A 17362-nucleotide genomic window follows, 5' to 3' on the forward strand; every position below is an offset into this window, starting at 1 on the left:
CACCTGCTGAAACAGAGCCCCCAGCCCAGCCCCCTCCTCACACCTGCTGAAACAGACCCCCCCAACAGACCCCCCCAGCCCAGCCCCCTCCTCACACCTGCTAAAACAGAGCCCCCAGCCCAGCCCCCTCCTCACACCTGCCGTAACAGAGCCCCCAGCCCAGCCCCCTCCTCACACCTGCTGTAACAGACCCCCCCAGCAGAGACCCCTCCTCACACCTGCTGTAACAGACCCCCCAGCCCAGCCCCCTCCTCACACCTGCCGTAACAGACCCCCCAGCACAGATCCCCTGCAGCCCCCTGCCCACAGACCTGCCCCCAGCACCGATCCCCTCCAGCCCCCTCCCCACAGACCTGCCCCCAGCACAGCTCCCCTGCAGACCCCTCACCGCAGCGCCCCCCCCCCCGCCCAGCTCCCGCTGCCCGCCGCCCGTCGCTGTCCCGCAGCCCCGCGGGCGAGGCCGTGCCGAGCCGTGCCTGGCCGCGGCGGGCGGGGCGGGGCGGGGCCGGGGGCGGGGCCGGCCCTGCCCGGCACAGCTTGGTACGGCGCAGAAGGCTGCTGCCTGCCGGGGGGGGGGCGGAGGGGGGCGGGTAAGGCAAGCCCGGCGCTGCGGTCGCCTGGCACGGGCTAAAAGTTATCCCGGAATAAGGCGGCACGCATGTGCGTCACCCCGGATGTGAACATGCCGGCCCGGCCGCTCGCCGCTAGCTCGCTCCGCCCGGCTCCGGCGGCCGCGCCGTGCCGCGCCGCGCCGTGCCGAGCCGTGCCGAGCCGTGCCGGCGGCCGCGCCGCCCGTTAGGGGCGCGCGGGAGGGCAGAGGGACGGGGGAGGGAGGCAGGGCCGGGCCGGGCGCCCTCCTTCCCTCCGGGTCCAAGGTGCCAGAGCCTCCTCCCGGCGGGGGGCCCGGCCCCCCGGGCCGTGGCGGGCCGGCGCCCGCGGCAGGTGCGCGGGGCCGGGCCGGAGCCAGCGGCGGGCGCGACCCCCGGGCCGGCCGGGAGCGCCCTCGGCGGGGCTGGGCAGGGCGGGGGGCGAGCTGCCGGGCCGGCGGCGGCGGCGCCTGGCCGCTGCCCCGCGGAGCACGGCGGGGCCCGGGGGCGATGGATTTCCGCGGGAAGAAGTACGAGCGCGGCAGTAACTGGTCGGACCCCGAGGTGGTGGAGCTGCTGCAGCTGTGGGCCGACGAGTCGGTGCAGCTGGAGCTGGAGAGCTGCCTGCGCAACCAGCACGTCTTCAACCGCATCGCCGAGGTGCTGCGGGAGAAGGGCATCCACCGCACCGGCGACCAGTGCCGGGAGAAGATCAAGAAGATGAAGCTGGAGTACCGGCGCATCAAGGACAACAGCAAGGCGCCGCGGGGCGGCCGGACCTGGAAGTTCTACGAGGTGATGGACCGGGTGCTGACCAGCCGACCTCCCCCGGCCCTGGCTTACGGAGCGCTGAGCGGCACCATGATGGCTCAGCAGGTGCTGCAGGGCACCATGGTGGAGACCTACCACCACCAGTTCGCCTCCTCCGCCCTGCCCTTCGGAGCCTCCCAGCACCCCGAACTGATGGAGATCAAATGTGAGGAGGTGAACTCCGATGAGCGCAGCCTGACCCCCGAGCCCCCAGCGTCCATGTCTTACCAGCAGGGCTCCCCTGAAGAGCATGAGATGGAGAGAGCCTTCTTGGAGAGGGCCCAGGACGACTCTCCCATCTCCAGGGTGGAGATTCCCATTGAAACCAGTGTTTCACCTTCAGGTAGGGACAGCCTTTTACGTTCCAGCACCAGGCCTCTGCCTGGTTTCCCAGACAGAGAGGTGTAGGGGTTTGGCTTGTTCCCCTGGTGCAGAGATAAGACACCAGCTTTTCACACTGGCATTTGGATCCTGGTTTTCCCACATCCCCAAAAGCCTTCCAGAAGAAGGTTGGTGTCTACTCTGGGTGGCCTGCTGGCCATCCCTGTAAAGAATCTCACTGCAGGTAAACAAAGGCTGACACCACTGCCCTGGGCTCACTGCCGTGGCTGGAAGCCAAAGGAGCTGCCAGGGCTGCCGGGCAAGGTGCTTGATTCCTGCCTGGAAAGCGGACAGGAATCACCTTCTGGACTGAAAAACCATGGAAAAATGGGATGGCTTTTAGTACCTTTTGAGTATCACCAGGGCTCCTCATGCTGAACTGTGTGGGAGACCCTCTTCTGCCATGGCTGCGTTGCAAAGCTGCAGGTGGAACCTTCAGCGCCTTCCTTGCCAAGTGTTCCCCAGGTCTAAAACGCTAGGAGGCTCCACGGGGGAGGACACCTGGGAACAAGCATGGCCTGGCTTTGCCAAGCTCCTCAGTAGGACTTGCAGTGCTACAGGCTGGGGACAGAGTGGCTGAGAGCAGCCAGGCAGAGAGGGACCTGGGGGTGCTGGTGGACAGCAGCCCGAACATGAGCCAGCAGTGTGCCCAGGGGACCAAGAAGGCCAAGGGCATCCTGGCCTGCATCAGGAACAGTGTGGCCAGCAGGAGCAGGGAGCTCATTCTGCCCTGTGCTCAGCACTGGTTAGGCCACACCTTGAGTCCTGTGTCCAGCTCTGGGCTCCTCAGGTTAGGAAAGAGGTTGAGCTGCTGGAAAGTGTCCAGAGAAGGGCAAGAAAGCTGGGGAGGGGTCTGGAGCACAGCCCTGTGAGGAGAGGCTGAGGGAGCTGGGGTTGCTTAGCCTGGAGAAGGGGAGGCTCAGGGGAGACCTCATTGCTCTCTACAACTCCCTGAAGGGAGGTTGTAGCCAGGTGGGGGTTGGTCTCTTCTCCCAGGCAGCCAGCAGCAGAACAAGAGGACACAGTCTCAAGCTGTGCCAGGGGAAGTTTAGGCTGGAGGTGAGGAGAAAGTTCTTCCCAGCCAGAGAGATTGGCCCTTGGGATGTGCTGCCCAGGGAGGTGGTGGAGTCCCCATCCCTGGAGGTGTTCAAGAGGGGATTGGATGTGGCACTTGGAGCCATGGTTTAGTTGTCAGCAGGTGTTGGGGGATAGGTTGGACTTGGTGATCTCTTTCCAACCTGGCTGATTCTGTGAGCTGATGATTCTAAGATGGTTTTGAAGGTCTCTGGCAGGAGAGGCGTAGCTGTGGTACAAGGAGATGAGCCTCCTGCACTCAAAAGTGCTCCTGGCTGTCACTTGGCTGCCAGGAAGGGTACAGCCTGGAAATCCTGGGGATTTCAAGCCAGTCTGGGCTAGGCTGATGGCAGAGCATGGCATGATGGGGATACAGGAGGTGGTGACCAGTGTGAGGTTAAGGACTGAGAGCAGAAAGAATTGCTGTCCTTGTGGGTGGTCCAGTGGAGGGAGCTGAGGGTCGTTCAGGTTAATTACCCAGAATCCAGGGAGGAGATTCTTCTGCTCTGCTCTGCACCAGAGCTGCAGCACTGCATCCAGTTCTGGTGTCCTCAGTATACAAGCTGCTGGAGTGGGTCCAGAGGAGGGCCATGAAGATGGTCAGAGGGCTGGAGCACCTCTCCTATGGGGACGGGCTGGGAGAGTTGGGGCTGTTCAGCCTGGGGAAGAGAAGGCTCCAGGGAGACCTTAGAGCAGCCTTCCAGTACCTGAAAAGGGCTACAGAAGAGCTGGGGAAGGACTTTTGACAAGGGCTGGGAGTGCCAGGACGAGAGCTTTGAGCTGGGAGAGGGGAGACTGGGACTGGAGATCATGAAGACATTCTTTCCAGTGAGGGTGGTGAGACACTGAACCAGGTTGTCTGGGAAGGCTGTGGATGCCCCCTGCCTGGAGGTGTTCAGGGCCAGGCTGAATCAGGCCTTGAGTAACCTGCTCTAATGTGAGCTGTCCTTGCCCATGGCAGGGGGCTGGAACTGGATGACCTTTAAGGTCCCTTCCAACCCAAACCATTGTGTGAACCTGTGAGTCTATGAAGCCCAGCATGGTGGGGGTTGGAAGGGGCCTCTGGAGATCATCTAGTCTAACCCTTCTGCTAAAGTAGGGTCACTCAAAGCAGTTTAGCCTTGTCCAGTTCAAATCAGAGGCTGAGGATGGGGCTGGGAGCACAGGAAAGTGTCCAGCATGCAAAGTTAAAGCCAAACTTCAACCAAACTCCCCAGCTCCGGGATGTACCTGCGAGGTTTGGCTTTGGTTTCTCTGGACAGCTCCACGGGACAGGCTGAGGGAGCTGGGGGTGTTCAGCCTGGAGAAGAGGAGGCTCTGGGGAGACCTAAGAGCAGCCTGCCAGGACCTGAATGGAGCCTGTGGGTAGGATGGGGAGAAACTGTTTCCAGGGGCCTGCGGTGGCAGGACCAGGGGCAATGGCTTCACACTAGAGCAGAGCAGATTGAGATTGGATTTCAAGAGGTTCTTCGCTATGAGGGTGGTGGAAGACTGGCACAGGTTGCCCAGGGAGGTGGTTGAGGCTCCTTCCCTGGAGCTATTCCAGGTAAGACTTGTTGAGGCCCTGGGCAGCCTGCTCTAGTTGGGGATGTCCCTGCTGACTGTGGGGAGGTCGGACTGGGTGAGCTCTGGAGGTGCCTCCTGGCCTGGCCCATTCCCTGGTTGCATGACTCTCTGCAGGGTGCTGCCTAGGGGGGCAGGGGAGGCAGCAGAGTGCTGCCATGCCGCCGCCCTCGCCCTGCAGTGAGCACTCTCCCTCTCTGTGGCCTGCCGGCAGGTTTCGCTGAGCCCAGCATGGCCAACCCCGCGCGGATCCAGAACGTGGTGCCCCGGCCCGGCTTCTCCGCCTTGCACCGCCTGCGGAGGAAGCGCAGGGGCCAGCGGGCGAAGGACCCTCTGGACGAGCTGCTGCTGAAGACCCTGAGCTCGCAGCGGGCGATGGAGGAGCGGTTCCTGCAGCTGGAGGAGCGGCGGTTCCAGCGGGACGCGGAGGCGGAGGAGCGCCGGCTGCAGCTGGAGCAGCGCCGCCTGGAGCTGGAGCGGGAGCACGAGTTCCGCATGTTCGGCGTCTTCGCCCAGGTGCTCAGCATCCTCAAGCACAGCCACGGCAGCTCCTCCTCCCCGCCGCCCTCCTCCGCCGTGGCCGTGCCTCGAGGCTTGGACTTCAACCTGCTGCTCTCTGAGGTGATAGGGATGGGAGGAGGAGGAGGAGGAGACGACCTGCAAGGGGCGAGGGCTCGGCCGCTTAGCCAGAGGAGGGCGGACCTGCACAGCTTCTGCAGCCTCAGGGACTTCCAGAGGAGCCCCTACCTCTCTGCTCGAGGCAACCTTGCCAGCCTCTTCTGTGGCTCCACTGAGGAGGGCTACAAGGCCTATCACGCCGACAAGTACGATGAAGACAAGAACCCCAATGTAAGTTGGGGGCAGGAGTTGATTGTTAGAGGGTAGGAGGCTCTGCAGAGGCTGGGCAGATGGGCAGAGGCCAACGGGATGGCAGTCAACAAGTCCAAGTGCCAGGGGCTGCACTTCGGCTGCCACAACCCCTGGCAGTGCTACAGGCTGGGGAGCAGCCTGGGGGTAGTGGTGGACAGCAGCTGAACATGAGCCAGCAGTGTGCCCAGGTGGCCAAGAAGGCCAAGGACATCCTGGCCTGCATCAGGAACAGTGTGGCCAGCAGGAGCAGGGAAGTCATTGTGCCCTGTGCTCAGCACTGCTCAGGCCGCACCTTGAGTCCTGTGTCCAGTTCTGGGCTCCTCAGGTTAAGAAAGAGGTTGAGCTGCTGGAAGGTGTCCAGAGAAGGGCAAGAAAGCTGGGGAGGGGTCTGGAGCACAGCCCTGTGAGGAGAGGCTGAGGGAGCTGGGGTTGCTTAGCCTGGAGAAGAGGAGGCTCAGGGGAGACCTTCTTGCTCTCTCCAACTCCCTGAAGGGAGGTTGTAGCCAGGTGGGGGTTGGTCTCTTCTCCCAGGCACCCAGCAGCAGAACAAGAGGACACAGTCTCAGGCTGTGCCAGGGGAGGTTTAGGCTGGAGGTGAGGAGAAAGTTCTTCACTGAGAGAGTTGTTGGCCCTTGGGCTGTGCTGCCCAGGGAGGTGGTGGAGTCCCCATCCCTGGAGGTGTTCAAGAGGGGATTGGATGTGGCACTTGGTGCCATGGTCTGGTCATGAGGTCTGTGGTGACAGGTTGGACTCGATGATCCTCGAGGTCTCTTCCAACCTTGGTGATACTGTGAGACTGTGATATCCTCCAGTTAGTGCAGGTGATGGATGCAGGAGGCAGAGTAGCTAAGGAGTAGAGACTTGGAGGGTTAAATTGCTTTAGCTAACCCCAAATGTCCTCAGAGGTGGTTCCAGGCAACTTTCAGCACTCCCTGTCCTTGTTTGCCCTCAGCTGCTCAGCTGTAGGTAGCTCATCACAACCCCTTCTGGCAGCAAGGCTGAGTGGGAACAGTTCAGGGCAAGTTACCTCTAAGTGTGCTAAATAGAAACAATAATCTGAAGGCTGTGAAGCCGCTGAGGGGCCTGGAGCAGCTCTGTGAGGAGCAAAGGCTGAGAGCCCTGGGGCTGAGAGCCTGCAGCAGAGCAGCCCCAGAGGGCAGCTGAGCAATGCTCAGCAAGAGCTGAAGGAGCTGTGGGGGGCAAGAGGCTGGGGCCAGGCTCTGCTCAGTGGTGCCCAGGGACAGCACAAGGGGCACAGGGCACAAAGTGGAACCCAGGAGGTTCCATCTGAACAGGAGGAGAAACTTCTTTGTTGTGAGGGTGCTGGAGGCCTGGAGCAGGCTGCCCAGAGAGGTTGTGGAGTCTCCTTGTGTGGAGAGCTTCCAACCCCCCCGGGCATTGTGCTCCTGGGCATTGTGCTGTGGGTGCCCTGCTGGAGCAGGGGGATTAGACTGGGTGAGCTCCAGAGGTGCCTTCCAACCCCACCCTGCTCTTCTCCAGCTCTGCACAGCGCAGTTTGTGAGCTGTGTTTTGGCTTCCCCTCTGGGGGCTGTTGGGAGGCAGCTCTGTGAAGCTATGGTAGCACACCCCCGGCCCAGACACCCTGCCCCGACACACCCCCTCCCCCAGCTGGCCCCTTCCCCCCAGACACCCCCAGACACACTCACCCCCTCCCCCCCCCCCGTGTTTAATGTCTCTGAACGAGCCATGGTTTCTTCTCCTCAGGGTATAATAAACTTTGGCACCAGTGAGAACAAGCTCTGCTTTGACCTGATGTCTAAGCGGGTAAGTCCTGATCCACAATGGCTTTTGCTGCTTGCCCCTTGCTGTGCCCCAGGCTGCCCTGGGGAGGTGTGTTCATGGGGAGGTTGCTGATGTGCTGGAGGTTCAGCTCCATGCCCGTTTATTGGTGTGGTCTTCTCTCCAGGGGGCTAGGCAGAAGGGTGTTTTTCTCTCCCTCTTCTGGGTTTCCCTTTAGGGGATGTCCTTGGCTTGGAAAGCTAACTGAAAATAAGCTGAGGTTTAGTTTCTCCTGTGGGCTGTGGCTGATTTAATACAGAGGGTTGGAAATCAGCTTGCAACTCTTACCTGCTTCTGAGGAGCTTCACATCTTCCCCAGGAGGGTGGTGAGAGCCTGGCACAGGTTGCCCAGGGAGGTGGTGGAAGCCTCCTGCCTGGAGGTGTTTGCAGCCAGGCTGGAGGTGGCTGTGAGCAAGCTGCTGTGGTGTGAGGTGTCCCTGCCCATGGCAGGGGGTTGGGACTGGCTGAGCCTTGAGCTCCCTTCCAGCCGTGGCAACTCTGTGACTCTCTGATCTGTCCGCTCTGAAGTCAGACGATTTGGACACCCAAGATGTGCCAGGATGGCAGCAGGGAGCAGTGGCAGCTCCTGAGGTCCCTCCTGGATCCCTCCTGGGCTGCTGCTGCCTGCTTGCTTTGGTAGGACAGCTCCAAAAGCAGAGAAGGGCGGGAGCAAAAAGAGCAGCACCCTGCTGCAGAGGAGTGCTTCTTGGCTTCCATTCAAAGGGCATTGCCCAGGTGGCAGCTTCTCCATCCTGAACGTCCTGGGTGGGGAGGAAGGGAGGCTCTGGGTCTGGCAGTGCAGCCTCTGTGCTTTTGAAGCTCCTGGTTGCTCCCCTTCCACTGAGGCCCACCCTCAAAGTCTTCCTGGTTTTATTCCTGCCTGCCACTCCACTGCTGCGGGGGGACTGCTCCTCCTTCCAGCTAAAAGAACAGGTAAGGCAGAGCTGCTGCCTGCGCCACAAAGGAGCCTTCAGTGTGCACAGTGCTTCCCTTCCCTTCCCTCCCTTCCCTCCCTTCCCTCCCTTCCCTCCCTTCCCTCCCTTCCTTCCCTTCCTTCCCTTCCTTCCCTTCCTTCCCTTCCTAATTCCTTCCGAATTCTTTCCTTCCTTCTTTCCTTCCTTCTTTCCTTCCTTCTTTCCTTCCTTCCTTCTTTCCTTCCTTCTTTCCTTCCTTCTTTCCTTCCTTCTTTCCTTCCTTCCTTCCTTCCTTCCTTCCTTCCTTCCTTCCTTCCTTCCTTCCTTCCTTCCTTCCTTCCTTCCTTCCTTCCTTCCTTCCTTCCTTCCTTCCTTCCTTCCTTCCTTCCTTCCTTCCTTCCTTCCTTCCTTCCTTCCTTCCTTCCTTCCTTCCTTCCTTCCTTCCTTCCTTCCTTCCTTCCTTCCTTCCTTCCTTCCTTCCTTCCTTCCTTCCTTCCTTCCTTCCTTCCTTCCTTCCTTCCTTCCTTCCTTCTTTCCTTCCTTCCTTCTTTCCTTCCTTCCTTCTTTCCTTCCTTCCTTCTTTCCTTCCTTCCTTCCTTCCTTCCTTCCTTCCTTCCTTCCTTCCTTCCTTCCTTCCTTCCTTCCTTCCTTCCTTCCTTCCTTCCTTCCTTCCTTCCTTCCTTCCTTCCTTCCTTCCTTCCTTCCCAATTCCTTCCTTCCCAATTCCTTCCTTCCCAATTCCTTCCTTCCTTCCGAATTCTTTCCTCCTTTCTTTCCTCCTTTCCTTCCTCCTGAATTCCTCCTTTCCTTCCTCCTGAATTCCTCCTTTCCTTCCTCCTGAATTCCTCCTGAATTCCTCCTGAATTCCTCCTGAATTCCTCCTTTCCTTCCTCCTGAATTCCTCCTTTCCTTCCTCCTGAATTCCTCCTGAATTCCTCCCGAATTCCTCCTGAATTCCTTCTTTCCTTCCTTCCAAATTCCTTCCTTCCTTCCCTCCCCCCCCTCGAGTTAACACCAAGCCTGCAGTATGGAGTGCAGAGGGAGGTGGTAGTCAGCAGCCTCGTTATTAGCCTGCTGAAGGAGTTCAGACTTCCTTGGCCATCATGCTTGTGGCAAGGAGCAAAACAAAGCTCTGCTTGGCAGCCTCACTGCAGCCTGGAGTCACAGCACCAGCTGGGACTGTAGGCAATGAATGTGCTGCTACTTGGGGTGATAAATCCTCCCTGTTCCCACTGGGTCATGTAGCAGCTTTCTGCCTGCAGCTCTTGACCCTGAAAATCAGAGACTGTTTTCTGCTGTGAGATCTCAGCTGGTTTTCCTTTCACTTGTCCCATCTGCTCTCCTCAGCCCAGGGCTGCTTCTCCTTCTTGCTGCATAGCCATTTTCAGCCATCTCTGCTGATGGCGTTTGTGTTGCCCCCTCCAGATTTAAGTTTAGGAGAGAGAGAGCTGAGGAGGCTCAGTTCTGAGCTGCAGAGGCTCCCAGAGCCTCTACAGCTGCACTCTCACCCTGTAAGATCAGGCTGGCTTTCTGCATGGGATGAGGAGCAGTGTCCTTCAACTCCAGAGCCTGGCACTCGTTGCTCCAACACCAGCTCAGCCCTCATGGGTTTCTTACCCTGTGAGAGACTTTCACACTGCATGTTGAATCTCCCTCCTCCCTCACACTGTCACCTACCTCGTGTCCTCCCCCCTCACCTTTATTATCTCAGAGATTTGGCTGCCAGTAGGTACTTGGGAGGTCTCTTGTGCTGGATATGTCTGCATTGCCATTTTGTGTGTCTGAAAGGTCTTCCCTCTGCCCCTCTCACCACCCAGCTTTCCCTTGCGACTTCAGGGACTGGGTTATGTGAACCCCCTGACACTGACAGACTTGGGAACCTGTAGGTGTTTATCTCCAGGTGAATCTGGCCCTGAGGTCAGCCTGAGCTCCTCAATCAGGAGCAGAGTGCCTGCCCTGGGGGAGAATGCTCAAGCAGATCCTTCCCTTTTCGAATGCTCCTGTTAAGGCTCCATCAAAACTCCCCAGGGTTGTGGAGCTGAAGGAGCTGACGTAGCTTAGAGACTTCTATCCCCTTCTGACAGCCTACAGCTGCACTTGCACAGCTGGGACCTTGCTTTCCAGCTGGAAGCAGTTCTCAGAGCTGGGGTGGCTGTGTCTGCTGAGGAGGTCTCCTGCCGGCAGCTGGGCTCTGGCTGCAGTCACCGGGCTGAAGCTGCACCTTCACACCGCCCCAGCTAACCCTCAGCTCTTTGCTGGGCCTTGCTTCCCAAGCTGCATTCTTGCTGATGGTCAGTGGCTTTCTCAGCCCAGTTGTACAGCTGTTGGAGTGGCTCCTGTGTTTGTGTGCACAACGTGGATCTCCCCTACCTCTGTGCTTCCAGTAGCAGTGATCCCGCTTTTCATGGCTCTTCTTCTTGCTCCCAGCTGACACAGACAGACATGAACCTGATGGAGCCTCCACTGCTTCAGTATCCTGACTGGAAGGGACACATGTTGTAAGTCTGCTCTTGTCTGTCACCTTTCTCATTGCCTGCTGAGCAGAGTGGCTGAGAGCAAGCCTCTGCTCTCCCAGCTTGAAGCTTTCTTGGGGTGGTTTCATTGCTGTTGGCTTTGCCAGCCCATAAATCAGCTGCCCCACCAGTTCACCCAGCCAAAAATCCTTACCTGGGAGGGCAGATGCAAATTTTCTGGGGTCAGCACAGACTTAAACACCCTTTACAGAGCTTAACAAATGAGCTGGCACTTGGGAACCTCAATCCTTCCCTCCCCTGCCAGCGTGAGAGCCCAGCAGCGATCTGTGCACCATGCTCAGGGCTACCCATGGCTTATGTGCAGCATGGGCCTCAGCTCTCCTGTTTTCTGTCTCTCTTTACTGTGTCTCTTGGGTTTATGCCCCTGAGCTGAGGGCCTGGGGAAGGCCAGCCCCGTGGGGAAGCAGCTCAGCAGTAATCTGTTGCTTTTGTTTGCTTTTCAGTTTACGGGAGGAGGTGGCTCGATTCTTGACCTACTACTGCAAGGCCCCCACGCCTCTCAAGGCAGAAAATGTGGGTATACCCCCCCTTGGGTGTCTGCTCTGATGTGTTGGCAAACAATTTCATCTTCTGTTTGATTAAACTAACGACTGGGGAAGGCCTGTTGTCATGCTAATGAGAGCAGTTCCTAGCCTTTTGGGTAGCAGGGCCACGAGGAGGAGCAGAGGGCTGGAGCTGCTCTGCTCTGGAGACAGCCTGAGAGAGTTGGGGTTGTGCAGGCTGGAGAGGAGAAGGCTCCCAGGAGACCTTCTGGTGGCCTCCCAGGATCTGCAGGGGGCTCCAAGAAAGCTGGGGAGGGACTTGTGAGGGTGTCAGGGAGGGATAGGACTGGGGGGGATGGAGCAAAACTAGAAGTGGGGAGATTGAGATTGGCTGTGAGGAAGAAGTTGTTGCCCATGAGGGTGGTGAGAGCCTGGCACAGGCTGCCCAGGGAGGTGGTGGAAGCCTCCTGCCTGGAGGTGTTTGCAGCCAGGCTGGAGGTGGCTGTGAGCAACCTGCTGTGGTGTGAGGTGTCCCTGCCCATGGCAGGGGGTTGGGGCTGGCTGAGCCTTGAGCTCCCTTCCAGCCCTGGCAGCTGTGTGGTTCTCTGATTTTGCTGCACAGTTCAGCCACAACACTGTGTGTTTGCCTCACACTTTACTTCTGTGTGCCAGCTCCTCATGGCAGTGATCTCACTGGGGCCTTACTCACTGGGACAAAGAGCTCTCATTGTTTCAGCTGAGTTGAGTTTCAGCCTGTTCTGCTCTTAAACCTCGGGACAAAACTCTGTAATTGAGCCAAGCAGCAGTTTTAGCCTGGAAAAGCAAACCTTTTAGTAGCAGTGTTGTAAGGAAGACATCAGGACTGCTGACCTGGGAGAGTCTTGCTTGGGGACTCCTACTTCTGCTGAGTGCTGCTGCTGTCAGTGCTTTGCTGACTCAAATAATTCAGCAGGAGCCCTGAAGTCACCACTGAGCAGTTTGCTGCTCCTCCAAGGCAGCAGATTCTGCCTGATGCTTGCAGTGCTGCTGCTTGTAGTGAAACTCACAGGACCCTGACAAACTGTAGAGGTGGTGCCCAGGAGAACCTCATGAGGCTCAACAAGAGCAAGTGCAGGGTTCTGCACCTGGGCCAAAACAACCCTCACTATCCATACAGGCTGGGGGAGGAGGGGATAGAGAGCAGCCCTGAGGAGAAGGACTTGGGGGTGCTGAGGGATGAGAAGCTGGCCAGGAGCAGGCAGTGTGAGCTTGCAGCACAGAAGGCCAAGGGCAGCCTGGGCTGCATCCAAAGCAGCACTGCCAGAGAGCCAGAGAGGAGATTCTGCCACTCTGCTCTGCTCTGGGGAGACCTCACCTGCAGTGCTGGGTGCAGGGCTGGAGCCCTCAGCACAGGAAGGACCTGGAGCTGGTGGAGAGGCTCCAGAGGAGGCCATGGGAATGCTCAGGAGGTTGGAGCAGCTCTGCTGTGAGGAGAGGCTGAGGGAGCTGGGGGTGTTCAGCCTGGAGAGGAGAAGGCTCTGGGGAGACCTAAGAGCAGCCTGCCAGGACCTGAAGGGGGCTGCAAGAAGGCTGCAGAGAGACTGTTTGGAAAGGCCTGCAGGGACAGGAGCAGGGGCAATGGCTTCAAACTAGAGCAGAGCAGATTGAGATTGGATGTGAGGGAGAAGTTCTTCACCATGAGGGTGGTGGAACACTGGCACAGGTTGCCCAGGGAGGTGGTTGAGGCTCCTTCCCTGGAGATACTCAAGGTGAGGCTGGATGAGGCTCTGGGCAGCCTGATGTGGTTGGGGATGTCCCTGCTGGCTGCAGGGAGGTTGGGCTGGGTGAGCTTCCAGCCTGGACCATTCTGTGATTCTATCCTGTGATACTCTGAGCAGGGTCTTAGCATGGTTTGGGTTGGAAGGGACCTTAAAGATCATCCAGTTCTAACCTCCCTGTCCCATGGGCAGGAGCAGCTTGCTCCAAGCCCCATCCAGCCTGGCCCTCAGCACTTCCAGGGAGGGGGCAGCCACAGCTTCTGTTTGTGTTTCAGGTGTTTCTCCTAATACCCTAAATCCCTTTCAGTTTAAGGCCACTTGGACCCTTTGTCCTACCAGTCCACTCCCTGATGAAGAGTCCCCTCCCCAGCTTCCCTGTAGGCTCCCTTCAAGTACTGCAAAGTCTGCCTGGAGCCTTCTCTTCTCCAGGCTGATCAAGCCCAGCTCCTTCAGCCTGTCCTCACAGGAGAGCTGTTCCAGCCCCCTGTTCACCTTTGTGGCATCCTCTGGACTTGCTCCAACAGGTCCATGTCCTCCTTCTGCTGGGGGCTCCAGAGCTGGACACAGCAATGCAGGTGAAGGCTCATCAGGGCAAAAGAGATGGGCAGGGTCCCCTCCCTCCCCTGCTGCCCACACTGCTCTCATTTTTGAGCTGACAAATGCTTGAAGTGCAAGTCAACCCCCCCAAGCCTTTGAGACAGGAACACAGTGCTCAGTGCTTAGGCTTAGTACTAAGTGCTAGCAGAGGTTCAACCTGCTCTTGCTTCCATTTCAGCATGGATCTGGCAGGAGGCCTGGGCTGCCCTTGCCACACCTATTAGCTGGTGAGAAAGTGCTTTGCTTTCCTGGCAGCCCAGAATCTGCTCCCCAGTTTGACTCTTTCCCCCCTACCCTTTCTCCATGCTGCACATCAGAGGCAAGATTGGCCCTGGAGCAAAGTGTCACTGAAGCAAGAGAAGAGGATTGAAGCTGTCTCTGGTAGGGGTGGGGGTTCAGCAGGGAGCTCTCCCTGTTGGAGGCTTGTGGGAGAGAGGTGGTGCAGCGTCATGGGCAGGGAGGATTCTTTGCTAGCACTGTCTCCCCACAGGCAGCTCTCTCACCAGCCTTTCTCTCTCCTCTGTAGGTGATTGTTTTAAATGGTTGTGGCTCTTTGTTCTCTGCCTTAGCCACGGTCCTTTGTGATCCAGGGGGTAAGTGGATGGTGGGGAGATGTCATTGCTGTTGCTTTGTGCTGGGAAAGAACCTCTTGCTCCACTGAAATGTTTGACAGCAGTGAAGCAGTGGAATTGGCCTTGACCTGCTGCAAAGCTCTTGTTTCCTTGCCTTGGGCTGAGCTGGAAGCAGCTCTGGACAGAAAGGTATTCACCCTGTGGGGGGCTGACATTACCCTCCCCAGCTAGTTGGAGTTGACCCTCAGACTAAATTACCAAGAGACCCAAACTCAGAAAGCAAAATGAATGTTGTGTGCACAAAGGGTAACTACAGTCTGGAAGTATGAGGTGCACTGAGTAGGTACCAGATACCTCCACAAGAAAACACAACCCCCCTGGTGCAACACCACCCCCTTGGGGTCTCCTCCCCTTCTTCCCTTCCTGGTACCTCACAGACAAGATGTGGAGCCAGGGGAAGGTCAGGACAGAGAGGTAAGGCAGCAAGGCATGCCAGCTGCAGTAGAGAGCCAGAGAGTCATGGAAGCACAGAATCAGCCAGGTGGGAAAAGACCTCAGAGGCCATCAAGTCCAACCTATCACCCAGCACCTCCTGACAACTACACCATGGCTCCAAGAGCCACATCCAGTCCCCTCTTGAACACCTCCAAGGATGGGGACTCCACCACCTGCCTGGGCAGCACATTCCAAGGGCCAATCTCTCTGGCTGGGAAGAACTTTCTCCTCACTCCAGCCTAAACCTCCCCTGGCACAGCTTGGGACTGTGTCCTCTTGTTCTGGTGCTGAGTGCCTGGGAGAAGAGACCAACCCCTCACTAATTAGTGACAGAACAAGAGGGAATGGCCTCAAGCTGTGTCTGGGTAGGGTTAGACTGGACAGTAGGAAAAAAATGTTCAGGGCAAGAGTGGTGAGGAATTGAATCATAGAATTGTCAGGGCTGGAAGGGAGCTCAAGGCTCAGCCAGCCCCAACCCCCTGCCATGGGCAGGGACACCTCACACCACAGCAGGTTGCTCACAGCCACCTCCAGCCTGGCTGCAAACACCTCCAGGCAGGAGGCTTCCACCACCTTCCTGGGCAGCCTGTGCCAGGCTCTCACCACCCTCATGGGCAACAACTTCTTCCTCACAGCCAATCTCAAGCTCCCCACTTCTAGCTTTGCTCCATCCCCCCCAGTCCTATCCCTCCCTGACACCCTCACAAGTCCCTCCCCAGCTCTCTTGCAGCCCCCTGCAGATCCTGGAAGGCCACCAGAAGGTCTCCTGGGAGCCTTCTCCTCTCCAGCCTGCACAACCCCAACTCTCTCAGGCTGTCTCCAGAGCAGAGCAGCTCCAGCCCTCTGCTCCTCCTCCTGACCCTTCTCTGGACACCTTCCAGCCCCTCCAGAGCCTTCCTGGCACAGAGGCTCCAGGACTGGCCCCAGAGCTGCAGCTGTGGTCTCAGCAGAGTGGAGCAGAGGGGCAGAATCCCCTCCCTGGCCCTGCTGGCCACACTTCTCTGGCTGCAGCCCAGGCTCTGCTTGGCTCTCTGGGCTGCAAGTGCTCCCTGCTGGCTCCTGTTGAGCTTCTCACTGGAATGTGCTGCCCAGGGAGGTGGTGGAGTCCCCAGCCCTGGCTGTGTTTCAGGGTGGTTTGGATGTGCTGCTTGGGGATATGGATTAGGGGTGACCCTTGTGGAGCAGGGTTCTGGCTTGGACTTGGTGATCCTGAGGGTCTGTTCCACCCTGAACATTTCCATGGTTCTGTAAATCTATACACAGCCAGAATCAGCTCAGGCTTAGCCTCCCAGCTGAGCTCCCCAGCCCTCACCTGGGCTGCCAGCAGGCCAAGACCTCCCTGACAACCCCAGGCCTCAGTAGGCACAGAGCAGACCAAACTTCACCCCCAGCCCTAGGACAGGACCCCAAGCTGGGCTGACCAGGTGCAGCTGTGCAGCAAGGCAATGGCTTGCCAAGAAAGGCTGCACACCCCCACAACCCAGAGAGAGAGTGGGGAGAAAGAGGCAGAATGGGGCTGTGGGGTGGCAGCCTCCTGCCTGGAGGTGTTTGCAGCCAGGCTGGAGGTGGCTGTGAGCAACCTGCTGTGGTGTGAGGTGTCCCTGCCCATGGCAGGGGGCTGGGGCTGGCTGAGCCTTGAGGTCTTTTCCAGCCCTGACAGCTCTGTGATTCTATTACCATACCCTGTGCCTGCCTCTGGACTGTCTAGCCCCTGGAGGGCTTCCTACCTCCATGGTGAGCACAGCTGGTCTCTAGCCTGCAGCACTCCTGCAAGGTGATGCTGTGGCAGTCGTCCTCCCCATGACCTGCAGGTGCCAGGCTTGGCATCCTGCCCTGGCTGCCTGCTCTCTTTCCTTAGGGTCCTGTGGGAAGATTGTTAGACTAAATGTGGGCTCTGCTCACGATTCCTTGCAGAAGATGGGGGCACTACAGAGGAGGAGGGAGAGGCAGCAGCATCAGTGTTTCTGGAGGGCAGGGCTGGTAACAAACCTGCGGTGTTTAGCTGAAGCACAGCAGAAGGGAGGGAAGGCCTTGAGCTGCTGCTGACTCCTTGTGTTTCCTTGCTTCCAGAAGCTGTTCTGATTGCCACTCCCTTTTACAGTGGCATAACCCAGAGTGTCTTCCTCTATGGTAATGTCAAGCTGGTCTATGCCTACCTGGACAGCAAGGTAAGGTCATGGAGTCAGGGCATGGGTCGGGCTGCGCGGCGCCTCCACGAGGCCTCTGGGCCAGCAGCCCAGCAGTGAGACAGCTCCCACTGGAGCAGCTTGCTCAGAGCCCTGTCCAGCCTCACCTTGGATATCTTCCAGGGATGGGGCCTCAACCACCTCCCTGGGCAGCCTCTTCCAGTGTTCCAGCAGCCTCCTGGTGCAGAACTTCTTCCTCGCATCCAATCTCAATCTGCTCTGCTCTGGTTTGAAGCCATTGCCCCTGGTCCTGTCCCTGCAGGCCTCTGCAAACAGTCTCTCTGCAGCCTTCTTGCAGCCCCCTTCAGCTCCTGGCAGGCTGCTCTTAGGTCTCCCCAGAGCCTTCTCCTCTCCAGGCTGAACACCCCCAGCTCCCTCAGCCTCTCCTCACAGCAGAGCTGCTCCAACCCCCTGAGCATTCCCATGGCCTCCTCTGGAGCCTCTCCATCAGCTCCAGTTACTTCCTTTGTTGATGGCTCCAGAGCTGGACACAGCCCTGCAGGGGAGGTCTCACCAGGGCAGAGCAGAGTGGCAGAATCACCTCTCTGGATCTGCAGGCCACACTGCTTTGGCTGCAGCCCAGGCTGCCCTTGGCCTTCTGTGCTGCCAGTGCCCATTGCTGCCTCCTGCCCAGCTTCTCCCCCACCAGCACCCCAAGCCCTTTCTGCAGGGCTGCTCTCTAGCTCCTCATCCCCCAGCCTGGGTTGATCTCTAGCATTGCCCTGACCTAGGTGCAGGAC

At 58.5% G+C, this 17362-nt stretch overlaps 1 protein-coding gene across 1 annotated transcript in view; it reads left to right on the forward strand.

The window, feature by feature from the left end:
• The first annotated feature begins 624 nt into the window (after positions 1 to 624).
• ACCS (1-aminocyclopropane-1-carboxylate synthase homolog (inactive)) overlaps positions 625 to 17362 on the forward strand; it is a 31767-nt gene continuing 15029 nt past the window's right edge. Inside the window, exons 1-7 of the mRNA XM_068166821.1 lie at positions 625 to 1740; positions 4630 to 5264; positions 7011 to 7070; positions 10427 to 10497; positions 10977 to 11046; positions 13896 to 13962; positions 16507 to 16604. Coding sequence (XP_068022922.1) covers positions 1098 to 1740; positions 4630 to 5264; positions 7011 to 7070; positions 10427 to 10497; positions 10977 to 11046; positions 13896 to 13962; positions 16507 to 16604 — 1644 coding nt within the window. The 5' untranslated portion in view covers positions 625 to 1097. The remainder of the gene's footprint in view (positions 1741 to 4629; positions 5265 to 7010; positions 7071 to 10426; positions 10498 to 10976; positions 11047 to 13895; positions 13963 to 16506; positions 16605 to 17362) is intronic.

This window comes from Melanerpes formicivorus, unplaced genomic scaffold, assembly GCF_026170545.1.
Source record: "Melanerpes formicivorus ecotype bairdi unplaced genomic scaffold, bMelFor1.0.p_v2 SCAF_108, whole genome shotgun sequence".
Taxonomy (NCBI): domain Eukaryota; kingdom Metazoa; phylum Chordata; class Aves; order Piciformes; family Picidae; genus Melanerpes; species Melanerpes formicivorus.